Source organism: Plecotus auritus (genome assembly GCF_963455305.1).
Source record: "Plecotus auritus genome assembly, chromosome: 3".
NCBI lineage: Eukaryota > Metazoa > Chordata > Mammalia > Chiroptera > Vespertilionidae > Plecotus > Plecotus auritus.
In genome coordinates, this window is record NC_137772.1 from 204482052 (window position 1) to 204510034 (window position 27983).

At 38.7% G+C, this 27983-nt stretch overlaps 1 protein-coding gene across 3 annotated transcripts in view; it reads left to right on the forward strand.

The window, feature by feature from the left end:
- The window catches only part of LOC308245372 (pregnancy zone protein-like), a 49652-nt gene extending 21886 nt beyond the window's left edge, over nt 1-27766 (forward strand). For 2 of the 3 annotated variants that reach the window (XM_080662516.1, XM_080662517.1), the window contains exons 16-36: nt 4574-4738; nt 5084-5195; nt 9129-9276; nt 9947-10175; nt 11293-11419; nt 11775-11896; nt 13008-13059; nt 14180-14263; nt 15029-15205; nt 15504-15591; nt 17974-18130; nt 18496-18570; nt 18981-19161; nt 20737-20960; nt 22670-22888; nt 23061-23188; nt 24227-24317; nt 25021-25089; nt 25839-25941; nt 26995-27036; nt 27619-27766. In XM_080662516.1, the coding sequence (XP_080518642.1) occupies nt 4574-4738; nt 5084-5195; nt 9129-9276; nt 9947-10175; nt 11293-11419; nt 11775-11896; nt 13008-13059; nt 14180-14263; nt 15029-15205; nt 15504-15591; nt 17974-18130; nt 18496-18570; nt 18981-19161; nt 20737-20960; nt 22670-22888; nt 23061-23188; nt 24227-24317; nt 25021-25089; nt 25839-25941; nt 26995-27036; nt 27619-27641 (2616 nt within the window). In that variant the 3' untranslated portion in view covers nt 27642-27766. The remainder of the gene's footprint in view (nt 1-4573; nt 4739-5083; nt 5196-9128; nt 9277-9946; nt 10176-11292; nt 11420-11774; nt 11897-13007; nt 13060-14179; nt 14264-15028; nt 15206-15503; nt 15592-17973; nt 18131-18495; nt 18571-18980; nt 19162-20736; nt 20961-22669; nt 22889-23060; nt 23189-24226; nt 24318-25020; nt 25090-25838; nt 25942-26994; nt 27037-27618) is intronic. The other variant, XR_013960279.1, reaches the window with a different exon arrangement.
- Nucleotides 27767-27983: the final 217 nt, after the last annotated feature.

Genomic DNA, 27983 nt, shown 5'->3' on the forward strand with positions numbered 1-27983 from the left:
TATGTCTCTAGAGTACTTGGGGACTGTAAAAGTGGTAATAAATGATTCACAAATTATTTTCAATTTAAAAAAAAGAACATGACCTATCACACCTTTGTCAGGAATGATGATTCACAGACTAAAATTTTAAGCCTCTCCTTTTTTCTAGAATCATATATTTCATGGTGGTAATATTTGGAGTGTCATGCTGATTTATTGCTGTTATCGTCAGCAGCAGCAGCAGCAGCACACGGTGTACTGGGTCTGTTGTAGGAGCTAGGGAAATACCAGTAAACATATCACAGTCCTTATCCTTATAGAGCAGTGACTTGAGAGAGACTATAATAAAAGGTTTACATGGCTCAGAAAAATAAAAGGTGAAATACTGGTTAATAATTGGCATTAGGAGGAAATATTTTCAAACATAGAGTTTTTTAAGAGAAATCTATGAGCAAAAAAAGGAAAATTCAGAGACTACTTTTCTAACCTATATATAGAACTACATTACTCATATTTTGAATTTTTCAGTATAACTCAATTAAATGATATGTTATTGGATTTATCATTGTAAAAAAATTATCACTGGCAAATTTTATAGTTTTCATTGCCTCAGGCACCAATATTTAAAAGGATCAATTAACTTGCTGTTTGGAAAGTATTGTTAAGTATCAATGTTGGAAGATAAATCAGTAATATTGCAGTTTCTTTGGGGTTTTATTCTAGTTTCTACTTCTCAAACTTCAGTTGTGTGTATAAAATTTTAAAACTGTGAGATAGCTATGTCAAGGATCATGATCCTGTTTTTAATCGACAAAATTAACATTCTTCAGAATGGAAAGTATAACCAAAATTCTTCTCAACCTTAATTAGTATTTCATTAATAGGTCAAAACATCTCCTCAAAAATAAATAAATAAATAAATAAATAAATAAATAAATAAATAAATAAATTTTTTAAAAATCTTCTCATAGCATAATAATTATTACACAGAAGACAATGACTATATTTCTCTATTTGAGTTAGAAGAGGGCATTAAGGAGTTAACTTGAACAAGGGAATTTTCTCTTTGGGTACTTTTTCTGGAGACATGCCTTGTTTTTTTACATTCCCTATTTACAGTAATCTATTCTAAGCTCTTTTTTTTTCCAGTTTGTATTGAAGGAATTTCTTCTGCTCCTCAATATTTTATGTCTACCCTATTCTGTTGAATCATATAACTTTGTAAAGTATTTTTATTGATTTCAGAGCGGAAGGGAGAGGGAGAGAGAGATAGAAACATCAATGATGAGAGAGAATCATTGATTGGCTGCCTCCTGCACACCGCCTACTGGGGATCAAGCCCACAACCCGGGCATGGGCCCTTGACCAGAATCAAACTGGGACCCTTCAGTCCACAGGCCGATGCTCTATCCACTAAGCCAAACTGGCTAGGGTTAGTCATGTAAATTTAATAATCGTTCCAGTTGCATAACAAAGCTTTGAGTGTTATGGAGGTAGGAAAGAATTATGAACAAAATGGAAGGTTTGGGTTCTTGAAGTTATAACAATCTTTAAGCTCACTTGCTTTGAAAACGGCCAGGAAAACATTGGTTGAGCTCATATAGAGAGTACATGCCCATATAGAGAGTACATGCCCATATAGAGAGTACATGCTCCTATAGAGAGTACATGCCCATATAGAGAGTACATGCCCATATAGAGAGTACATGCCCATATAGGGAGTACATGCCCATATAGAGAGTACATGCCCATATAGAGAGTACATGCCCATATAGAGAGTACATGCTCCTATAGAGAGTACATGCCCATATAGAGAGTACATGCCCATATCGGGAGTACATGCCCATATAGAGAGTACATGCTCATATAGGGAGTACATGCTCATATAGGGAGTACATGCTCATATAGAGAGTACATGCCCATATAGAGAGTACATGCCCATATAGAGAGTACATGCCCATATAGAGAATACATGCTCATATAGAGAGTACATGCTCATTTGTGTGCTTACTTGGCTCTTCTACTCAAGAACAAAGATTAATATGTTAGTTATCTCCTAATGCATAACAATTGTCCCCAAAACTTAGTGGCTTAAAACATTTGTTATCACTTTCTATGGATTAGGAATCCAGAGTGACTTAACTCAGTGGCCCTAGCTTGTGAGCTCATAAGATTGCAGTCAGCATATTGGAAGGGCTTTAGTTATCTGAAGACTTGATTGAGGTTGGAAAATCGACTACCAAGATGTGTTTCTCCTCCAATTGTCAGGAAGCTTTAGTTCCTCACCACACAAACTTCTCCATAGGACTGCCTGAATGTCCTCATAGCTTGATTTCCCTCAAACAAGTGACTCAAAAGAGAGAAGCTAAAGCTGCAATATCTTTTATGATCTAGCCCTGGAACTCATAAACCATCATTTCCACAAAACCTTATTAGTTATAGATGTCAGCCCTACTCGTTATGGGAGGAATCAAATCACACAAAAGCATGAATATCAGAAGGCAGAGATTATGGGGGGCAATTTGGGAGGCTCTCTTCACAGTCTACGCTCAGACTCCCTGTGATTCATGATCTTCCCACATGTAAAATATACTCACTTTTCTCCCTAAAATTCTCATTCCAAAATAGCAACAGCTTAAAGACTGAACCACATCATTTAACTTCGTTCTAGGTGCATATGATACTCCTTAGATATAGTTCCTCAAGTACAGTTTTTCTAGCTATAACGACCTTTAACTAAAGTGTACAAAGTTATTTACCCCCCACACCCAACATACAATGGTGAAAAGTGGCATATGGACACTCCTGAGGTGTTTTTTTTTTCTTTTCCTGCTTTTTAAATTAAATATATTGGGGTAACATTAGCTAATAACGTTATATAAATTTCAGGTGTACAACTTCATACTGTGGCATCTGTATACTCTATTTTGTGCTCACTACCCAAAGTCTAGTCTCCTTTTGTCACCTTGTGATTGACCCCTTTACCCTCTTCCTCCTCCTCCCACCCTCCCTCCCTCTGGTAACCATGATTCTGTTATCTGTATCTATGAGTCTTGGATTTTTCTGTTTGTTTGTATGTTTGTTTTGTTTGCTCATTTGTTGCTATTTGTTTTATATCTAAGACTAGAGGCCTGGTGCATAAAATTCGTGCACAGGTAGGGTCCCTAGGCCTGGTCAGTGATCAAGGCCAATCTGTGGGTGACTGGTGAGGCAATCAGGGGGCCCCCACTGGCACCCGCCTTGGCTGGCCTAGGGCCTGCAAACTGGGGGCAGATCCTGCATTGAGCGTCTGCCCCCTGGTGGTCAGTGTGCATCATAGTGACTGGTCGTTCCACTGGTCCTCCTACTGTTCATTCGATTTGCATAGTAGGCTTTTATTATATATATATATATGAGTGAAATCATACAGTTCTTGTTCTTTTTCACCTGATTTATTTCATTTAGTATAATACTCTCAAGCTCTATCCATGTTGTCACAAATAGCAACATTCCATGTTTTTTACGGCTAAGTAGAATTCCATGATATATATCAGTGGTCGGCAAACTGCAGCTCACGAGCCACATGCGACTCACGAGCTGCGGTTTGCCACTCTGTTGACTAATGACTTTGCCGACCACTGACCTAGACTCTCGATTCCAATAATTACAGGCTGTTGTTGTTCCTTGTGATTAAGCCCCTATCCCAGTGGTCAGCAAACTCATTAGTCAACAGAGCGGCAAACTGCGACCCGTGAGCCGCATGTGGCTCACGAGCCGCAGTTTGCCGACCACTGGTATATATGTACCACATCTTCTTTCAAAGGACACTGTCATCAATCATCTGTCAAAGGGCATACCTGTTTTTTAAAAGCGGGGGTGAGCAGGAGGCACACAGGAGTTACTGGTTCATAGCAATTCTGAGATCCAGCCAAGCAAATGTTGGAAGTTATTGGGTATGACTCAGTCTTACTCTAGACCAGGAATAAATATCCAGGCCTCTTAGTTCCATCCTGTAGGTTCTGGGTTCTCTTTTTTTTGTCATCCTTCTTGTTCCTAAAAGTGACCTGTGTTTACAATTGTGTAGACAGTGTTCTATTGCCTATAGATGATATGTAGTCATTGATGTACCTGTGTGGTTCTATCCAAGAACAAAGCTCAATAGAAATAGAAGTTTATAGATGGCAATAATTCTTACCTAAATTTCTCAGAGCATTGACTATTCATCCAACACAGAAGCAAGTTAGATCTCCTTCCCATATTTGGTCTAGTTTTATTTCTAAACTTTACAGTAAAGTTTTTATTAATCCTTGGTAATTTAAGATTCTATTATTCCATGGAACTATTTTCCTAAGTAGATTTTACATTTTTAGAACAAAAAACACTGTTAAGGAGGTGGAAGAGGGTACAGATGGAGATAAATGGTGATGGGGAAAATAAAGTAAAATTCTTAAAAAAAAAAAAAACTGTTCAAAACACAAAATTTTTAACCTCTCTAAGGTACCAACAACATGAAGATATTTAGGAAAGGGATAATTATCATACTTTTCTCAGTTTACTGTATATTTCAAAACAAGAGCAAGTAAGAGTTCTGTCTTCAATTTCTCCACTGTTACAGGTATATAATCTGCTACCTGTAAAGGACCTCACTTATTTCCCTGAAAATTTGGACCAGGAGGAGGAAGAACAAGCAAACTGTCTTTATAGTCCTAATGTTAGTGGAAGAGTCTTCTATATTCCCTCAGTAACTCATGATGAAGAAGATATGTATAACTTCTTAAAGGTAAATTCCTTACTACTTACTAAGGTACTAGCTTATGAAAGTTTGAATGTTAGTAAAACTTTATATATATATATATATATATATATATATATATATATATATATATATATATTTGAAGAAATTGTTTAACCTGACATTTCATTGAGATATTTTTAGTTATATTTAGTTATTAGAAAAAGATGCTCAATTATACAGTTCTAAAAAATCATAAAGTACTGTAATTTTACCATTCTATATTTCTTGAGTATGTGTATGTCCATGGAATTAATATAACGTTAAGGGCATTGGAATTAATAAGTTAATTCTAAGGAAAAAGTATTTCATGCAGTCTAATCATTTTTACAGGGTATGGGATTAAAGGTGCTCACCAACTCTAAAATCCAAAAACAGAGGTCATGTTCAATGATTCACACACCTGTACTAGCTGGACCTCAAGGAATGCCCAGACCATATGGAGGTAAAAAAAAAAAAAAAAAAAAAGTTGCTTTTATTTTCGTGTCACATCCAGCAATATTACTTTGTAAAAAAAGAAAAAGGTAAAATGAGATACATAATGTAGCCCTATTTCATTTATACATAGAGAAACAAAGATTCTGATAAGATGCTTCTTGCTGAGATCATTTAGCTGGTAAATGACATGGCCTGAACTGCCTGGAGTGTTTGTTTGTTTAGATGAGTCAGATACTTTAGGGTGCAGAATCATATGAAATTCAAGATTCTAATGTATATAAGAGAGGAAAGACAAAATTTATAATGGGAAAAGAGAATAATTCTAATTATAGAATCTGAAAATACATTCATAGATATGCTATATATGAAAGACTAGAAAGGAAGAGAAAGGCCTCACTGGTGAAAAAAACAACAGTGTAAACATTGCAGAAATATCTCATAATCCAGGGCCAGAAAACACCAGAATAAAACATCAAATAAAGCAGCCCTTTTCTAGGACCTTCAATTTCCCCTTAAAACATCTGTCCAATCCCCAGGTACACTTGTAGCCTATTATCTAACCCTTTTTCATCCCTCTCTCAAGGTATTCTGGCTATCCCTTTCTCCAAAATATCCCTTGATGTCTATCTATACTAATAAAAGGGTAATATGCTAATTAGACTGAGAGACCTTCCAGGAGACCTTCCGGACATTCTTCTGGACAAAGCCATGGTGGCGGGGCTGAGGTAGAAGCAGTTAGAGGCTAAGAGGGGAGGGCAGTTGTGGGTGATCAGGTTGAAGGGGGCAGGGCCGTTGGGGGTAAGCAGACCAGCAGGGGGGCCAGTCGGGGGTGAGCAGGCCATTAGTGGGGGTCAGTTGGAGGTGATCAGGACAGCAGGGGGGGGGGAGTTTGGAGTGAGCAGGCCAGCAGGGGGGCAGTTGGGGGCAAGCAGGCCAGTGGGGAGGGAAAGTGGGGGTGAGCAGGCCAGCAGGGGGGGCAGTTGGGGGTGATCAGGCTGGCGAGGGGGGGCATTTGGGGGTGAGCAGGCTGGTGGCGGAGGGCAGTTGTGGGGTGAGCAGGCCAGCAGGCAGAGTGGTTAGGGGCAATCAGGCAGGCAGGCAGGCAGGCAGGCAGGTGAGTGGTTAGGAGCCAGCAGTCCCGGATTGCAAGAGGGATGTCCGACTGCCGGTTTAGGCCCAATCCCTATAAACCGGCAGTAGGATATCCTTCAAGAGGTCCCAGATTGGAGAGAATACAGGCCGGGCTGAGGGACACCACCACCACCACCCGCCCTATGCACGAATTTCGTGCACTGGACCACTAGTCTGCTAATAAAGATTAACATCTTTTGAGTTTGGGATTATGAATCTGAGGTACCATTCGTGAAGTGGACCTGTAACGCCTTTTCTCTAAGCCTCAAATCCTTCATTATATAAATTGAAGTAATGTGACTAAAGGCACGCTAGGGCATTTCAAAATCCCAATAAAATAAATATTATGTACCAAAACAAATTAAGAATATTGACTGTTTAACATTTGTTTTCTGTGTTCCTTGACATTGAGCCTATCACATTGAACCATGTGATATTAATATCTATCTATAAACCGGCCCTATCATAAAGAAAACAAGGCTGTCAGCTCACTTTGAAAGGACCATGTTTTCCTCCAAATATAACCTTCAAAAATAGCACCAATTCCAAACAGTTTCTTAGCGATGGGAAATATTTTGTCAGGTAACTAAGATGCTTTATAAATGAGGGAGATTAAGGAAAAAGAAAATAAACATGAAAATTACACAGAAAGAAGTTTGAGCTTAAACCATAAAAGTTTGAGGCAGAAGGAAATTTTCTGGAAGTTGATAAGAAAAGAACTTCAGGCATATGATATAACAGAAAAAAATAACTTCTAGCCCTAGCCAGTTTGCTTCAATGGATAGAGCATCGGCCTGTGGACTGAAGGGTTCCAGGTTCCATTTCTAGTCAAGGGCACAGGTTTGGCCCCCAGCCCTGGTCAGGGCATGTGCGAGGAGGCAACCAATCGATGTTTCTCTCTGTCTTTCCCCTCCCTTCCACTCTCTCTAAAAATCAATAGAAAAAAATATCCTCAGGTGAGGATTAACAAAACAAAACAAACAAAAAACTTCTAAAATATGATGAATACACAAAGAAGATTGAAATAAGTAGATATAAATTACTCAGGTATGTGAAGCAATGGAAGAGCTAGAAAACTGGAATATTTTGTGAAAGTTATTGAAAATAATTTGAAGAACATAAATCCATTCATTCCCATGACTGTTTGGGATGTCACCGAGCAACTTCCGTGTTTGATGTCAGGAAACGGTAAATATGGAGAAAATAACTTTAATACTGTCTCTAGAGCCTCAGAGAGAGAGAGAGAATGAGGCAGAAGGTTAATCCAAACAGGGTAGTAAAGTCATGTTGGGCAATGATAGAAATGATTAGTGCCTGAAATGGTAAGAACTAAGTTATAAATATGAAAATTATTATTCATGTGTTCAGTAAATTTTGATTGAATACTTACTAACCTACTTTGTGGATATATAACAAATACTGAGAAGAGAAATCTTCAATTGTATAAAAGTTACATTTTAATGGGCATAAAGGGAGTATAAACAAAATAAGCAAGTAAATTACATAGTTTATTAGAAGGTGATAAATTCTAAGGGGGAAATTAAATAGAGAATAGGGTGACCAATGAATGTCTTACCAAGAGAGTAAAATTTTAGCAAAGATTTAAAGAAAGAGAGCCAATTAAATGCCTATTTAGAAGAGTGTTGCATTCATAAAAAGCAACTCCAGTAAAACACCTATGGAGTGCTTATTATGTTTCAAGAGAGAGGTGAAAGGTAGATAGATTAGATAATAGACAGATGATGATAGATAGATAGATAGATAGATAGATAGATAGATAGATAGATAGAATAAAGATAGATGATAGATAGATAGATTTCCTTAATTCTTATAGCAATCTTTTAAGGTAGGGATGTATTTTTATCACCATTTTCTCCTTTTTTGTTTTTCTGGCTTTATTGAGATATCAATAACATATAACATTGCGTAAGTTTAAGGTGTACAATGTGCTGATTTGATATGTTTTTGTGAAACGATTACCACTGATGCATTAGCTAACACTCCATCACCTCACGTATTACCATTTCTTTTTTGTGGTTATCATCATTTTTGAAATGGAAAAACTAAACCCAGAAAAGTTAAGTAGCTCAGCCAATAAGTAAATGGGGGAATGGGAATTGAATCAGGTACTTTGACTGCAGACTTACGTTTTTTAACTATTACACTATTTTGCCTCTCAAAGGCTCTAAGGTGAGAACTTATCTACCCTTTCCCTTTTGTAATATTCTCTTTGTCTCGACCATAGAGCTATTCCAAATGGAAATTTCTCTCTTTTGGCATCTTGAATTCTTCATTTCTTCTTTCCATAAAATAAATAGAATAAAATCTAATAATATAGCCTTGTTATCAAAAGAGCAATAAATTTACAAGCTTCAATATAGTACACAGATATCCTTATTGATATTCTTAAATTCTATTCACTCCAGTGGTAATTCAAACAATTTCCAATATAGCCACCACTCGTGTTATCTAAAGAGAGTTTTACCTTTTCTGCTCAGTTTTTCTATGGAGGAAACAGTACTCTCAGACCTTGAAAACCTGCCATTTCCCCTACAAACCATAAAATCATCTGCAACTGATCTTGTACTTCCAGCCTCAATTCACATACATGGAATTTCTACCTATAAAAAACATTCCTTTCTGCTCAAAGAATGTGGACTCAACAAGTTATCGCCAAAGTTCTACAACTCTCAGGAGACAATCAGAGCAGGAAAATGGAAAATTTGCTCTCCTATGCCTTACACATGCACCATGAAATAAAGGAATGCTTTTTCCTTAATTAGATTATTATTTTATCTTATTTTATTAGGTTTAAGAGCTGTAGGGAGTTCGTATATTCCTCAACTTGGTGCACCTGCTGCAATACCTGAAAATAATATGCCAAGTCCAGAGCCAGTCTCTGAAATGGTGCGGAGTTATTTCCCTGAGACCTGGATCTGGGAGCTGGCCGTGGTGGAGTAAGTAACATCTCTCTCCTCTTTTTGTCCTGGGTGAAGCAATGTGACTCCTCCAGCATTTTCAATTTGAAGATAACCTTTTTGAAAAGTTCTAAATAATTGTCTTAACCTCTTACCCTTTTATGCAAGACCTAAGAAAAACACTTTTCTTGTATTGGCTTCCTACTATAATTGTCTCTCAGCGCAACAAGTCTAAAATGATTATTCCGAAGACTTCCAGAAAATAGACATGGAAGCTAAAAATATTCAACTTCTATACTGCCTAATTCCATCCAAGGAGTCTTGCATAAACAAGATTGGACATAAAGAAATCAGGCTACATAAGTGTGATGGTTTATTTGTTGAATCATGAATCTTAAATATGCTTTATGGGATTGAACCATAGTGAGGACAGCTTATGGACCAAACTGAATCATATTCACATAGTTCTATTTAAAATACATGCATGTGTGATGTGGCCATAGGCAGATAAGGGAAAGAGACACCATTTAGTCCCTTTTGTTTTCCCACCTCAGTCCCCAGTATATAATCTAGTGTCCACATGTGCACTCGCACATGAACCCTTTAATGGATTTCATTCTTGACAGTCCCTTTACACATATTGATTCTCACTTGAAAAAAGACATTTCACCTGCTTACTCTCTGTTCTTCCTATTGCCATCCTCACCAGCTCATCAGGCTTGGCTGAAGTAGGAGTAACAGTCCCTGATACCATCACTGAGTGGAAGGCAGGGGCCTTCTGCCTGTCCAATGACACTGGACTTGGTTTCTCTCTTCCCACCACTCTCCGAGCCTTCCAGCCCTTCTTTGTGGAACTCACAATGCCCTACTCCGTGATCCGCGGAGAGGCCTTCACACTCAAGGCTACTGTCCTAAACTACCTTCCCGATTGCATCCGGGTAAGAAAAATGAGGGTGAATTGAAAGGGTAGATAGAACTTTGGTCATTCAGCTCCTGACTTGCTTCCAAGACTATGGATAATTCTTGGAATTATTTGCTAGCACTGCAAATAAATAGTGCTAAGCAAGATGAGACATGATCGGAAAGATAACACAATGATATATTAGCTACAGGTACTAAAACCACAGATCTCCAATCCATATATCCTTTTTTTTATTTTTTATTTCCTGAATCTTGCCAAATCCTGACACAAGATAGGCTCTTTGGTGGGAAAATTCTTGGTGCTGGTACAAAATTTGGTTTTCTTAATTTTGTTGGTGTTGTTCTTCAAGTCTTCATCTCTGAACTCCCACAATATGTACTTTTAACTTTTCTTGTAGTGCTTATCTCCTTGTAAATTATGTCATAGTTTAGTGTAGAGATTATCCCCTTTATAACACCATATCCTCTAGGTCAGAATCCTCTCCTTCAAAATTTGCTATGTCATATATAGAATAGAGATGTAATATATGTTAGAGGAAGTGGAGAGGGGGAGGAAGGAAGAAAATCTACACAGGAATTAAGAACCATCAGGTAGGAACCAACAGGTACTGCTCCCAGAGGCAATATCTGCATATGTCAGATATACACTGAGTGGCCAGATTATTATGATCTCTGAATGCATAATAATCTGGCCATTCAGTGTATATCCTCTATAATAAAAGACTAAAATGCAAATTGTCCCCTCGACCAGGAGTTAGACCAGCATGCAGGCCAGCCAACCACCCATGTCCCCTACCCCTGGCCAGGGTGGCCGGACCCCACCCATGCACGAATTCATGCACCAAGCCTCTAATGTATATATATCTACACAAACTGAGTGGCCAGATTATTATGTGTTCAGAGATCATAATAATCTGGCCACTCAGTGTATAATCTAAATGCTAGTTCCTCCTAATAACCAGTCTTGATTTGTGTCATTGCCATTTTCATGCTTCTCGAAGCACATGTGAAAGTCATAGTCTTTTTCCAAATCCCAATTGAGTGCAGCACCTCACATGTGGCCCCAATTCCGTGACTCAGTGTCTCTCCATATTCTGATAATATTTATCTCTATGCCCCAATTGTGGGTGATAGGTCAGCGTGCAACTGCAAGCCTCTACAGCCTTCCTGGCTGCCCAAAATGAAAAGGGGAAAGAATCCTACTGCATCTGTGTAAATGAGCGGCAAACCTTATCTTGGGCAATAACTCCTAAAACTCTGGGTGAGTGACATTCCCCCGCCCCAAATGTTTGCCAATCAACAATGGATCCCTGAATACTGCTTACATCATATTCTCTTTTTTCTTCTTCTTTTTTTTTTTTTTTTTTTTTTTTTGCTATCCACAATGGTACCCTACTGCTATTTCCACAACACCTGAGCCTCACAATCACTATACTTGGGCATTGGTTTCTCAGTGTACATTAGCCTTGGGCTTTTTGTTTTGTTTTGTTTTCACCTTTCTTTCCTCTTGCAGCCTTTTGAGATGATTGCAGAGCACAGAGTCATTTTCAGCAATTAGGGATGGCTTGGACTACTGTCAAGATGGATACTCATTTTTCCTACATTCTTTGTTTTAGGGAATATGAACTTCTCGGTGAGTGCCCAGGCAGTGCAGTCCCTAGAGCTTTGTGGAAATAAGGTTGCTGAGGTCCCTGAGATTGGGAGAAAAGACACGGTCATCAAAACTCTATTGGTGGAAGTAAGTTAGTCTGTATTACTTTGACATATTTTTCTGAGCCTCTAACAATAAAAAACAGTATGGAGATTCTTGAGATAACAAAGGATAATTAATATCATACAGAATTAATCTCATAAGACTAATGGAATTTCCTATCCTAAAAGCATCCTATATAATAAAGAGGTAATATGCAAATTGACCATCACTCCAACACACAAGATGGCCGCCCCCATGTGGACACAAGATGGCCAGCAGGGTTGGGCAATTGGGAGGGACCAGGCCTGAAAGGGAGGGCAGTTGGGAGAGACCAGGCCAGCAGGGGAGGGCAGTTGAGGGGGACCCAGGCCTGCAGGGGAGGGCAGTGGGGGCAATCAGGCCTGCAGGGGAGGGAAGTTGGGGGGACTCAGGCCTGCAGGGGAGGACAGTTAGGGGCAACCAGGCTGGCAAGGGAGGGCAGTTAGGGGTGACCGGACCTGCAGGGGAGGGCAGTTAGGGGCAATTGGGCTGGCAGGGGAGCAGTTAGGCATTGATCAGGCTGGCAGGCAGAAGTGGTTAGGGGCAATCAGGCAGGCAGGCAGGTAAGCAGTTGGGAGCCAGCAGTCCTGGATTGTGAGAGGGATGTCCGACTGCCCGTTTAAGCCTGATCCCACCATGGGATCAGGCCTAAATGGGCAGTCAGACATCCCTCAAGGGGTCCCAGATTGGAGACGGTGCAGGCTGGGCTGAGGGACACACACCCACACCCTGTGCATGAATTTTGTGCACAAGGCCCCTAATATATTATGAGAACTTTTGCTGTATAAACTTGTTAACTTATTGCTTATAGCTTTTTTTTAAAACATTATTAGGAGCCTTTTCCTTTTCTGATCTCTACCTCTCCTATAAGATTCATATATTTCTCTCACATATTACATTTGACTCTCTGCCCTTAGTATCCCTCCTTTTCTCCTCAGCCAATATCCCTTGTTGTTCAATGTTTTACACATTTACACTAATTTGATAATAAGTAGGATGTTAAACATCATTTAGTGTAAACACCACCCTTCAAAGTAAACAATCTATGGTTGTCCTTTAGTCACCTCAATGCTTATCCTTTTTTTTCCTTTTTTTTTTTTTTTCCTTTTCACCCAAGCCTGAAGGTATTGAGCAAGAAAAGACTTTCAATTCTATGGCCTGTACTTCAGGTAAGAGTCCATCTTCATAATCATTGTGAGAACAATGCCACAAGAGGGTATATATTTCAAGTTACAATGCATATTCTTACATATTATCTCCCATAATTTTCAGAATGTTCCATTCAATTTGGCATAATACTAAGTATTTTTATACATACTTTACAAATAGGAACTCTGAGCCCAAGAGAGCAGGTTAATGCGGCTTGTGGGTACAGGCAAGACTACTACTAGGGCTTGCTTTATTCACTTTCAGCCTTTGTCTCCATAGCCAGTGGCTGCTCATTAATGAGGCAGGATGCAAAAGCTTAGAGTGCCACAGAACTATGTAGAAAGAAAGCAGAGTCATGACAAGTTTGAATCACATTTAATATTCTCTGAAATAGTTAATAATAAAGCATATGGCACTTTCTGCTCATCTTACTAAAAACTTATTTTCCATAGGAAAAAAAGAACTTCACTTTGCATCAGGATTTTACCATATCATTAAAAAAACAGTTGTGGCTTGTAAATTATACTGGCACATTAGTACTAGATCTATGTTCATAGTATATAAAACACTGTTCTTAACATTTAAGAAGGACCAATTTAAGGCATAACATTAGAGACCAACAAAATCAGAGAATTATACAATTAATTCAGAAAACTCTAGATCCTCATCAGCTCCTAGCCTTCTTTAAGAGAGCTACTGTGCACACAGCAACACAAAAGATGGTAAAACGAGAGGGGAAAGGGACTCAGGAAGTTGTGTAGTGCCAAGAAAAGCTGGAGTATTAAAGGTAATCTCATCATAAGTCAAGATTCTTATTCCTTGGACACAGGGTTCCTCAAGGAGACATAATAATGCTATTGCTAAATGTGATAACAATAATAATAATGGTTCACATGCATTGAGATTTAAGATGTTACCAAGGCTGTTCTAATTCACACGTTTTATATGTATTGTTTCACTGAGTCATCACATAAGCAAGTTAAACTAGGAAGAGATAAGTAATTTGTTCAAGAACCATAGCTAGTAAGGGACAGGGCCAGTATCATGGAGGCAGTATGGCTCTAAAACCACACTACTAAGCACTAGATTATACTACTATAACAGATGCCATCCTTTCATATAGATCGTTTGTTTCCAAAGGTACTGAAATATCTGAGCAATTATCCCTGAAGCTCCCACCAAATGTGGTCAAAGAATCTGCCAGAGCATCTTTCTCAGTTTTGGGTGAGTTATCGTGCATCTAGAGAACTTGTGACAAAAGAACTGCCACCATACACTTTATCTGTATACTAGAGGCCTGGTGCATGAAATTTGAGCACGGGGGGGGGGGGGGGGGGGTTGTCCCTCAGCCCAGCCTGCACCCTCTCCAATCTGGGACCCCTCGAGGGATGTCCAACTGCCTGTTTAAGCCTGATCCTACCACATCCCTCTCACAATCCAGGACGGCTGGCTCCCAACTGCTCGCCTGCCTGCCTTCCTGATTGCCCCTAACTGCTTCTGCCTGCCAGCCTGATCACCCCCTAACCACTCCCTTGCCAGCCTGATTAATGCCTAACTACTCCCCTGCCAGCCTGATTGCCCCTAACTGTCCTCCCCTGCAGGCCTGGTCACCCCTAACTGCCCTCCCCTGCAGGCTTGATCGCCCCCAACTGTTCTCCCTTGCAGGACTGGTCCCTCCCAACTGCCCTCCCCTGCTGGCCATCTTGTGGTGGCCATCATGTATCCACATGGGGGCAGCCATCTTGTGTGTTGGAGTGACAGTCAATTTGCATATTACTCTTTTATTAGATAGGATTTGTGTTCTAAATATCAACTTATTCATAGTGTCTATTTATATAGGATCCTGGAAGGCTCACTTTTTCTAAATATAAATGTTCCCTTGTCCAAATGATAAAGTACCTGACTTTCAATATGAAAATCATTTGTCTTTAATAATGTTGGCTACATATGAACTTAAATAACTCTGACATTTAATCTCACATTCCCCAGGTGACATACTAGGTTCTGCTATGCAAAATACACAGAATCTCCTGCAGATGCCCTATGGCTGTGGAGAACAAAACATGGTCCTTTTTGCTCCTAACATCTATGTCTTGAACTATCTGAATGAAACCCAGCAGTTGACTTCAGAGATCAAGTCTAAGGCCATTGCCTATCTTGTCAGTGGTAAGTGAGACAAAGAAAAATTTACTGTGTTACTCTACTAGTAATGAGCATTTTCCCCACTACACTGACATTATATCACAGTGATCAAGATAATATGGTGATTTTTGTAGAAATGAAAAGTTTCCCACCATCTGATACAATGTTGCATTTTGACATATGGATGATAGCCATAAAACTATGACAGATCCTATACATGAGGCCATCAAACGTCAGGGGAGTCTGGATACCATCAGCCTGCACCTAGAGATATCTTGCCTTTCTATAATACTTCTTGAGTTAGTTGAATCTTTTATTCCAGGTTACCAGAGGCAGCTGAACTACAAACATCAAGACGGTTCCTATAGCACCTTTGGGGATCAGTATGGCAGGAACGAGGGCAACACTTGGTAAGAAAAGAAAATCATTTTGACTTTCAACTATGAGTTCAAAGCATGTCCATACAGGGTGGGACAAAAAGTAGTTTACAGTTGTTCATATGGAAAATAAAACAGTAATCTATATAATAAAGAGCCAGGGTCATAACAACCATTACAACCGAAGGTTCGACCAGACCGGAAGTCAGTGCTGGGTTGCCGTGGTGACCCAGCACTGACTGGGGCCACTGCCGGTGTCCCAACCCAGCACTGACTGCCTAGGGGACCGCAGATCAGGCCCAAAGAGAGGCCTGCAGAGAGAGAGGCAGGGTCTGATCCGTAGCCTCTGTGGCAGCCATTGATCAGAACTTGCCTCTCTTTCTCTCCCGGCCTGGCCAACAGCAGTGCCTCCATTCCTCTCCAGGCATCCACCAGAGCTGCTGATTAGCCCTGCTTTTCTGATCAGGCCCCATTGAGAGGCCCAGAGACACTGACTGGCATAGAAACTGACCAATCAGAACCAAATCTGGGTGAATGTAAGGGGCCAATGGCTGCTTAGGAGGTGGAGCTTTTGACACTGACTGGCATTGAAACTGACCAATTGGAACCAAATCTGGGTCAACTGTGAGGAGCCAATGACTGCCTAGGAGGCGGAGCTTTTGAAACTGACTGGCATAGAAACTGACTAATCAGAACCAAGTTGGCCGGCAGGGAAGGGCAGTTAGGGGTGATCAGGCCAGCAGGGGAGAGCATTTAGGGGTGAGATCAGGCCAGCAGGGGAGGGCAGTTGAGGGCGAGATCAGACCGGCAGGGGAGGGCAGTTAGGGGCAATCAAGCAGGCAGAGGCAGTTAGGGGCAATCAGGCTGGCAGGGGAAGGTAGTTAGGGGTGAGATCAGGATGGCAGGGGAGGGCAGTTAGGGGTGATCAGGCAGGCAGAGGCAGTTGGGGGCTCAATCAGGCTGGCAGGGGAGAGCAGTTGGGGGCTTGATCAGGCCGGTAAGGGAGGGCAGTTAGGGATGATCAGGAAGGCAGAGGCAGTTAGGGGCAATCAGTCAGGCATTTAGGGGCAATCAGGCAGGCAGACAGAGAGGTTAGGGGCAATCAGGCAGGCAGGTAGAAGGGTTAGGGGCAATCAGGCAGGCAGGCAGGTGAGTGGTTAAGAGCCAGTAGTCCCAGATTGTGAGAGGGGTGTCTGATCCACAGGGATCGGGCCTAAACCTGCGGTCGGACATCCCCCAAGGGGTCCCCAATTGGAGTGGGTGCAGGCTGGGCTGGGGGAACCCCCGCCCCTCCATGCACAAATTTCATGCACCGGGCCTCTAGTTAATAAATAATATAAGAATAAACTATGTTTTGCATACTCACTACTGTAAACCTCATTTTGCCCCACTCTGTCTATTCGCCTATTTAATTCTTACAATAATCCTGTGAAATGGGAGCTATTAGCTTCATTTTACAGAGGAAATGATGTTCATTATGGATGAATAAATATCTCTAGTATAAATAACTAATAAATGGCAAAACTGAGAACATTTGAAGTTGATTATTTGTATATCAACACACCAAGCCTCTCTTTCTCATGTTGCTAAGGAACCATTATAAACTTCTCATTTGCCCTCATAAATTGTTGAACAGTGCTGAGATGCTAGAAACAGGCTAGAAAAATGGCAGCAATTACTCACAGTGCATACTTTACCACCTTCTATTAGATGATCCTCTGTATCTATCTATCTATCTATCTATCTATCTATCATCTATCTATTTATCCATTTATTTTTTTATTTATCCATCTCTTCATTTATCCACCTATCCATCAATTCATCTATTCATCTGTCCATCTATCATCCATTCATCTAATCATCTATCTATCTATCTATCTGAATTAAATATTACCGTACAAGAAAACAAGAGGAAGTCAATGACCTGAAAAGTAGTGCAGAGGCAGGATGATGTAGAGAAAAATATTTACTAAAACAGAACAGTAAGAGAAGACAACCCAATAGAATATTAGTTGCAGAAGATAAAGTAATAAATCAATGGAAATAAATAAATACAGAAAGTCCAGAATGTGAGAGCAAATATCTTAACCACCCCAAGAAAACTAGGGGAAACCTAAATCTCTAATGTGATGCTTTTGGAAGCAAGAATCCTTGGTAATGCATCTAACAACATGTCAGAAAAAAAAAAAAAAAAAAAATATATATATATATATATATATATATATATATATATATATATATATATAGAAAGAAGCTAACAGGTTAACAGAAAAAGTTTCCAAACTCTCAGTAATAGCTCTTTGATTCTCGTGGGGGTGAATTGGGGAGAGTGGGAGTCTATGCGTGCAAAACAGAGCATTAAGGTGCTGCATGAAAATAAATGGTCTTAGAACCCCGCTCTTCTTCACCCTTCAGGCTCACAGCCTTTGTACTGCAGACCTTTGCCCAGGCTAAAAGCTACATCTTCATTGATGAAGCACATATTACCCAAGCCCTGGTCTGGCTCTCCCAGAGGCAGAAGGAGAATGGCTGCTTCATAAATTCTGGGTCACTGCTCAACAATGCCATTAAGGTGAAGTACTGTGAGTACTTATGCTGAACCTCATGATACATCAATATTAACATTGTTCCAAGAGTGATAGGAGAAAGAAGGCACAGGAAAATTGCAAAGATGAAGTCCTAAGTAATGTGAAAGGGCATCAAGGAAGGAGTTATAAACCTGAAAATTATAAAAAAAGAAGAAAAAAAGAAATGGCACTTTGCATGAGGGTGTTACTTTGCTTGATAGAGAAGTTACTGAAGACCATTTGCATTAAAGACCAGAAAACATACTAAAATTTAGAAGTACAATTAATCAAAATATTCTCTCTCTCTCTCTCTCTCTCTCTCTCTCTCTCTCTCTCTCTCTCTCTCTCTCTCTCTCTCTCTCATTTACAGGGAGGAGTAGAAGACGAAGTGACCCTCTCTGTCTACATCACTATTGCTCTTCTGGAGAGTGGTCTTCCAGTCACTGTAAGACTCACCTCGGTCCCACTTCCTACTATGCGAACTACAGTCCTGATGTCTGGAACACCACTGTACTAAAAGCCAAGTCCAGCTTTCATTTTGCTCAATGATGAGGCATTTCTCAGCTAGATGAGCTCTTTTGTCAATTCCATTAAAGGCAATTTATACTTGCCCAATAATGCCCTTGGACTATGTACCAAAACTAATCCTAAAAACACATGTTCTCTGGCCTTATTTTTTGAGAAATATAAAGTTAAGAAATTTAAAGTGTTTCTCAGTTTAAATATAGTGGATATTGGCTGTCTACTTGGCTGGCTGAATACCATGAATGACATGTGTCAAGCAATATCCAACTCAGAACTTGTTCTATCCTCTACTTACCCTAGTTTGACATGAGCACTTCTTTGTCTTCACAGAACTCTGTTGTTCAAATGGCCCTACCCTGCCTGGAATCTGCCTGGAATACAGCAAAGGAGGGGCCCCGTGGAAGCCATAGCTACACCAAGGCATTGTTGGCCTATGCTTTTGCCCTAGCGGGAAACCAAAATAGGAGGGGAGAAATACTGAACTCTCTGGATGAGGAAGCTGTGAAAGAAGGTGAGAGCAAATGGTTAAAAAAAAGTTCCCCTTCCACTTACACAAATTCTATAAGGCAAAATATATTCCTGCTGAAAGCCACAAGCTTTGTCTGTAATTCTTTAGCCAAGTTGTGAGGTCAAAACACCTTTTATAAAAATATATTCTCTGGGATTGCATATGTTATACCATACATAATGCTGCAGGTAAATTATGAAATTTTATCCCTACCTGCTGAAAGCAATATATTAAACAAATATATATTTTATAGGATAAGTACCTACATACTTGGATGAAAAGAAGGTACAACAAAAAGCCATACTAAAGAAAGTACAATAACATTTTCAAAGTGTTTTTATCTCTTTTTGCCAGATTATTACAAAAGTCTTCTGAGCTCAGTCGGTAGATTTCATTTTTTTCAATTACAGTTTATATTCAATATTATTTTATATTAGTTTAGGTGTACTGCATAGTAGTCAAAGAATCATATACTTTACAAAGTGGTCCCCTTGATATTTCAAGCATTCATCTGGTACCGTACATAGTTATTACAATATTGATTATATTCGTTATGCTGTACTGTACTTCCCCAAGACAATTTTGTGATTAATAATTTGTAGTTCTTAATCCCTTCACTTTTTTCAGCATCTCCCCCCACCCAACTTCCCTCTCATCTGGCAAACATCAGTCAGTTCTCTGTATCTATGAGTCTGTTTCAATTTTGTTTGTTCATTTACTTCGTTCTTTAGATTCCACATATAAGTAAAATCATACAATATTTGTCTTTCTCTGACTATTTCACTTAGCATAATACTGTCTAGGTCCATCCATGTTGCCACAAATGGTAAAATTGCATTCTTTTTTGTGGCTGAGTAATATTCCATTATGTACAAATGTATACCACAGCTTTTTTATCCTCTTGTTTATTGATGGGCATTTGGATTGCTTTCATATAGTGGCTACTGTAAATAACACTGCAATGAACATAGGAGTGCATATATTGTTTTGAATTAGAGTTTTGGGTTTCTTTGGGTACATACTCTCCATACTGTTTTTTAAAGTAGCTGCATCCATCTTCTTTCCCATCAAAAATGCATGAATGTTCCCTTTTCTCCACATCCTTGCCAATATTTCTTTACTGATTTATTGATGACAGCCATTCTAACAGGTATGAGTTGATATCTCATTGTGGTTTTAATTTGCATTTCTCTGATGCTTAGTGATGTTGAGCATCTTTTCATATGTTTATTGGCCATCTGTATGTTCTCTTTGGAGGAGTGTAAAATGTAGGCTTTATATCCAATTCATACTCCAATTCCCAGGAAATATCACAAACAGCAAGAAAACTCTCTCTGTCTCATTTCTCTTTCAATTAAAAAAAAAAAAAACATTTAAGAGATTAACAAGTGTGCACTATGCTTCTTCCTCCAACAACATTCTCAGTCTTGGCCCAGAGGACTAAACTTGAGTTCCTCATGGAAATGACAGAGAGGTCCTTACTTCATCTCTATATTATTTTCAACTCCATATGATATGAATATATGTTCACTTATTGTCTACCAATAGTTATAATTCTCTCTTTTTCTCACCCTTAAGACAACACCGTCCACTGGGAACGACCTCAAAAGACCAGGGCACCAGAAGGGTATTTTTACCAACCCCAGGCTCCCTCTGCTGAGGTGGAGATGACATCCTATGTGCTCCTGGCTCACCTCACTGCCCAGCCTGCCCCAAGCTTAGAGGACCTGACTTCTGCATCGTACATTGTGAAGTGGATCATAAAGCAACAGAATTCCTATGGGGGCTTCTCCTCCACCCAGGTTTGTGGTTCCCAAATAGTCTTCTCCTCCAGGTTCACTTGACAGTTGGCCAATGTGAAAACAGAACAGTTACAAAGAAAAGAGAAGGTGGATCATTAAATCTTGGAAGAATTATTAAGAGATATTTAAAAACAGTGGGGAAATAAGGAAAAGGACCCAAGTCATTCCCCCAAACAATTTTCACTAAGCCCTGCATTATCCCATCAATTTGGCTACTTAACCATAAGCACCATTCCTCTCTAAAGCTACATTATATCATTAGCACACATCGGTTGATAGCCACACTATAGAATAGGGTTTCTGAATAGCAAAACTGTTGACATTTTGTTCCAGATAATTATTATTGTGAGGGGCTGTCCTGGCCATTGACAGATGTTTAACAGCCTCCTGGTCTCTCCCCCACTAGATGCCAGTAGCATTCTACTCACAGTTAAGACAAGGCAAAATCAACCCTGGTTGAGAATCAGTGTTAATCCTGCAAGATATTCTCTAAGATGAACCAGAACATTGTGTGATTAAAAGAAAAGTGACCACATAGAGCTCATTTTGATCTTCATAGAATGAATGAGAAGTCCTATTTAACCACTCCAAGGAACACAGACTCTCCACTCCTTTCTAACTTCCCTGAGACCTGTCTTCTTACACCACCCCCCACCCTTAAAATTGATTGTTTTTAAGCTAAAGTTCTTAAATTATTTTTTTCATACCACATTTTTGGAAATGTATTATTGAGTGCAAAAATGACTGTGTTAACCATCCAGATAATCTGGATTTCCCCTCTTACACATTTTTCAGTATTTTGGATGTACATAATGAAACTTTTGTTTTTTAGGGATATCATAATAATAAAAACATAATATGCTAATTAGACCAGATGTCCTTCCAGACGTCCTTCCTTCCAGACAAAGACGCAGAGTGTGGTGGCCGAGGCAGAGGTGGCAGAAGCCCCAGCCACAGTAGTGGTAGCAGGCAGGAGGCCAGGGCCAAGGCCCTTGCAAGAATTTCATGCATTGGTCCTCTAGTTATATATGTATATATATATATATAACTATATATATAACTCATGGACACAGATAATCGGATAGTGAAGGCCTGGGGTGGGGGACAGGGGGCAGGGGGCGGGTACAAGCCTTCAATGGGGGAAAAGGGGGACATATGTAATACTTTCAATAATAAAGATTAAAAAATAAAATTCAATAAGGCAGTGACTTGGGGGGAAGAGTATATAAAGAGGAAAAGAAACTTGGGAAAGTGCAACTTGTCTTATACCACACTTTTTATTCTCAGCAAATTTGTCATGCTTCTATCAGGACTAAATTACTGTCTAGTAAATGACAGTCACTTATTTGTCTCAACTTTTTAAGTTTAAACCTATTCTTTGAAAGATATTAAAAAAGAGAAGTATTGATGAGAAAGAGCAAGGCACAACTTCTAGACATAGAAATAGTCCCTTAGGACAATACCAACACAAGTGAAATTAAATTGTGAATCTAATTTGCATTAATAGCCTTTTATTTCATTTGGAGAAACTGTAACATGACTTTGATTATGCCTTAAAGGCAGAGAAAAAGAAAAAGCAATTAGCAGGTGTATACTTTAGGGGAGGAAAGCCATCACCCCCTTGTGGTAGCTAACACAGACTTTTGAGGAAAATCCTAGCCATCAAAAACTTACTCTTTGGGTGTGGTTTCTCCCCTCATCTCTTCCAGGACACAGTGATAGCTCTCCATGCCCTGTCTAAATATGGAGCAGCTACTTTCACCAGGACTCAGAAAACTGCACAAGTGACCATTCGTGATTCACAAACCTTTTCCACAAAATTCCAAGTGGATAGCAACAACCTCCTGTTACTGCAGCAGGTCTCATTGCCAGAGCTGCCTGGGGAATACACCATAACAGTGACTGGGCAAAGATGTGTGTATCTTCAGGTGAGACTCTAGAATTATATTGGGAAAAGTCAACTTGAAACTCTCCTACTGAAAAGGAAGCTCTGCTCTTTGCTTCCTGGACAAGGAAAGGGCAAATCTGGAGAAGTTAAATGATGAAAAAGTGAGGCTTCCCAGGAAAAGAAAAACTGACGGTGTCCTTGGTGTTCCACAGACATCCATGAAATATAATATCCTTCCAGAAAAGGAGGATTCCCCATTTGCTTTGGAGGTACAAACTCTGCCCCAAACTTGTGATGGACCCAAAGCCCATACCAGCTTCCAGATCTCAGTGGATGTCAGGTAAGACCTTCTGACTGAGTCATCTAATCCTGAGTCTAAAAGCTACTTGGAACCATCAATAATCAATATATTTGGAAGCTATGCTAGTAGATAAATGAAATTTAAAATTAATATATATACTAATGAAGTTAGTCTTCTATCATTATGAAATTATCTTTTTCTCTAGTAAATGTTTTGTCTTAAAGTTTTAATAATGCTTTAAAAGCATTTGAAAGCAAAGTCGTAAATATGTTTAATAAAAAAGTGTGAATTTTTTAATGTTCTAATCAATTCCTAGTTATCTTTTACACACATTTTTATTTAACTCATTGCAAAAAATAAATTATTTTTTTCAAATATTTTTACTTTAAGTTGAAGTAAATCTTTCTTACCTCTTCTGAATAATTATATTCTTATTTTTTCTAATAAAATGAATAAGTAATAAATGCTAATATTAAATACAAAGTGTTTATTACATATAAAATATAGATGTTGCCTTATCATAAGCCATCAAAAACTCTGCTGGAGTCCTAAGAAAACATAGCCCAAATTACACTGCTTTGTATCTAATACTAACAACATTAATATTATAAAACAAATGATATTTCAGACAACCAACCCAATTATTAAACATAAATTTAATCGAAGTATAAAGCATTAGAATCTATCTGTCCTTACATTTTGGAGCCGCTCTTTGGAAACATGCTAGAAAATATTAAAGTAAGATATACTAAATAACAAATGAGTAGTATCGGTAGAATGTCCAAAACCTGTAGATGTGTTAAAAAAGCAGATTACCAAGCTCCATTCCCAAAGATTCTGTTTTGATAGTGTGGGACTGAGCCTTGAACATCTATGATTTTAGTAAGCTGTAAATCTGATGTATATACAGGGTTCTGAACATTGATATCGCACATGTCCAGAAACACAGATTTCTGTAGGTCATAATCTTAGGGGAAACTTCATGAAGATGGACAGGCTTCTCGTGGGTCCTGAAGGAGGAAATCTGGCTTTCTTTCACATAATAAATTCTAACTCCTTTTTCCTCTGACACTGCAGTTACAGAGGGAGCCGCCCTGTCTCCAATATGGTGATTGTTGATGTGAAAATGGTATCTGGTTTTATTCCCTTAAAACCAACAGTAAAAATGGTAGGTGTATTTTAAGCCTAGTAGATCCCATACAAAAGGATGGTATGTATCTTTAAATGAGACCATACCAATATCAAAGCCCTATCCATATCATCCTGCCGCAAAAAATGTTTTTCCCCAAACTCATGAAATTAAATTCAGTAACTATTTATTTGGCTCTAAGCTAAGAGACCTATGTGATGCCAGAGGACTACAAGGGGAGATCTTATCCTTAGGCCACTCATGGTCCAGTTAGGAACTGAGAGCACATGGGCATGAAACAATAAAATGACAAGCAAGAAAAACAGACTATGACTAACTACCAAATTGACTAATATGCACACACAAAATTCAGCAATGATAAAATTAATGTGAGCTTGAATCGGCAAAGATGCCAGAGTCTAATATGTTACTTGAATATTGAAGGATAATGAAAATCCTGACCTGAAAATAGCTGGCTTCCTTCTCTTGATAGAAATCCAAGTGATTTTTTTCAGTAAAGACATGATAACGTTGAAGCCTATTTACAAATGTAATTCCTTCCCCTCATCCAGCTTTTGTGTAGCTAATGCACCTTGACTATTTAATCATGAAGATGAGTCATAGGCATTCTAGCCTTCACATTATTTAAAGAATAAACATTTGTCCCTTTCTACAGTCTGCTCTAGGTCTCAGTGTTCTCATATCTATTGTCTAACTTTTTGAGTTCTCTAATTTTCTTCAGCTTGAAAGATCTAGCCACGTGAGCAGGACAGAAGTGAGCAATAACCATGTCATCATTTATGTGGAACAGGTGAGAGCTCTGGCATTTGAGCTGAGACTATATACATCGGTTGACTTTCTAAGTGGGTCTCATCAATAAAAGATAAGTAATATGAGAAAAGCAATAATTAGTAGCACCCTTCCAGAAACTTATTCTATTCTAAAGAGAATAAAAGGAAAATTTCCTTTTAAATCCGTGGAATGTCTGCTCTCTTTTTAATTATGTTACAATTGGAATGTGAGTATTTCTATGATTTCCAGTAAAAAAATCAACAGAATAAATGTTTATCATGCATGTTATTTTAAAAACCTACCAAAAAGAATAAATATACCACTGTGGTTGATTAATAATAGTGTTAATATTCTAATAAATATATCACTATATATAATAAAATGTAGATCTCATGAGTATCTTCAAAGTCAACTGCAAAGCAAAGGGAATGTTTTATCTAACCACACAAAAAATAGTTTTGTATTATAATTACAGGTGGTACAAGTCTCTGCATCTTAAAACACATTCACATAGACTCAGTTAATTTCTTGCAGAGGACTACAAGAGCATATGGGTTGTCTCTGTTGCTTAGGAGAATATCTGGGGGATTTTATTCATTGTAAAGAGTTCCCAAAGTTGCCTTCTAAACCCATCTTGACATCCACAAACGTTTGCTTACCTAAAAGACCCAGGTGAAGAAGAGTCAGAGAACAATAAAGAATATATTTTACTCAAAGAAGAGAGAAGAGGATTTCTAACCTCTTTATTACTCCCACTTCTCCTTTTAGGTGACAGCTCAGACACTAAGCTTTTCTTTCATGGTTCTGCAAGACATCCCAGTAAGAGACCTAAAGCCAGCAATTGTTAAAGTCTATGATTACTATGAGACACGTAAGTGAAAGAAAACTGAGACAATTAAATAGTCTCAACCCAAAACCAAGAAATAGATGACAATTGATCCTGGTTTTAGACCATTCAATCAATATTATATCTATTTGTTCCTTTCCTCCAAGCTATATACTGCAGAAACCACCTACAAACAAATTTATCAATTAATATTTCTTGAGTCAGAAACTTAAGAATTTACAAAGAAAGATAATATTTGGTGACTGCTCTCAAATAGTTTAGAGACATAAAGAACATAGTACACATGAAAGACAATGTAACCAGAAAAGACAGTTAATGATAAATGAGTGTTACCAAGCTAAGAGATAAGAAATTGGGGAAGTGAAAACAGCACAGATGACTAGTACTTAAGATGGACAAACAGGAAAAAACAGATTTGAGTTGGATCCTAATGTATGAGTACATCTTCTAAAGTAAATAGAAGTAGAGCCCTAGCCGGTTTTGCTCAGTGGGTAGAAAATTGGCCTGTGGACTGAAGGGTCCCGGGTTCGGTTCCCACCAAGGGCACACACGTACCGTGGTTGCCAGCTCTTCCCCTTCAGGGCGCATTCAAGAAGCAACCAATTGTTGATGTGTTTCCCTCACATCTATATTTCTCTCTGTCTTTCTCTCTCTCTTCCACTTTCTCTAAAAAATAGTAATAACAATAAAGTAAACAGAAATAGGAAGCATTTTAGGCTAGAGCAATAATCTTAGAAAAGGGTTTCAGGAAGCAAGCTGGACAAAGTGAGTAGAAGCAGAGAGTTCATGGAAGAAAGAGCTACAAGAAAAAGAGAGAACAACAATGGTCATCTTCCTAAGACTTTAAAATTTGAATAGCTACTATCTAAACAGGCTTCAATCCCCCTCCTCCACTCCAGAGCTGGGGTTGGGGGCAGTATAAATATGTTAGCTATCCTGTTCAACTCTGGTCTATTTGAATGGAGCTTTAACAATCCTGATATGATATACTTTTCACCAAAAGTAAAGTAAATAGACTCAATATGGCCTCTTGTTCATAGATGTTTTTTGTTTCTCCTTTCATCTAATATTTTTTAGATGAGTCCGCTATTGCTGAGTACACTGCCCCCTGCAGCACAGGTAAGAAATCACATGCCATGATCAACATCATACTCCATTAACTTTGCTCCCTAAATGTTCTAAATTTAAAATTCTTTACAAGTCTTTTCCTAGATCTGAGACAATTTATGTGGCACATTCTCACACAAAGAGAATACTGGAGAAGAGTACTTACCCTGTAGGTGGGCTCTCCAGTTTAAGATATTCATTCCATTATTAGAAAAGTCAATAAGTTTTATTTATGTTTTTTTGTAGGATAGCCAGGAACAATAGACAACATTTCACATCACAGCTAATTGGTTTCCTTCATTTCAAGGGCCAACTATTATGATTCTCCTGCCTAATCTAACCCAACACATTTTTATAAATGAAGTTTTATTGGAACTGATCCACACTCATATCTATTTTCTATGGCTGCTATTATGAGTTAAGTAGTTATGACGTAAACCATTTGGCTTGCAAAGCCCAAAATATTTAGCATCTAGCATTTCACAGAGAAAGTTTGCTGACCCCAACTTTAGCTCACACTCACTGCTCAGACTCAACTGAAGGAATATTCCTGAAGAAACCCTACAACTCTTTTATGTTTCTTTTCTCACCTAGATGCAGAGCAAGAAAATGTTTGAGGACCATATTTAGACTACATCTTTTGCTGGATTCCCTGTCCTGTACTTGTATTTAGAAGGAATCGGGTTATCTCTGTAAAACAGACATCAAAAAGGCTTGTTGAATAAATATATATTTCTAATCAAGTTATTTGTTCCATCATTTATTCATCAAACATGTTTACATAATGAGTTATATTGTTTTAAATAATGTGAAGAGTACAGATTTGAAATATATCTGCTCATATTACAACTGTGAATTTAACATATAAAATCAACTGGATAATAACTGAAAATAATTTATGTTCTGAGAAACCTTAGGAAAAAAAATCATTCACTCATCTAGGAAGCTGAGGAGAAAAG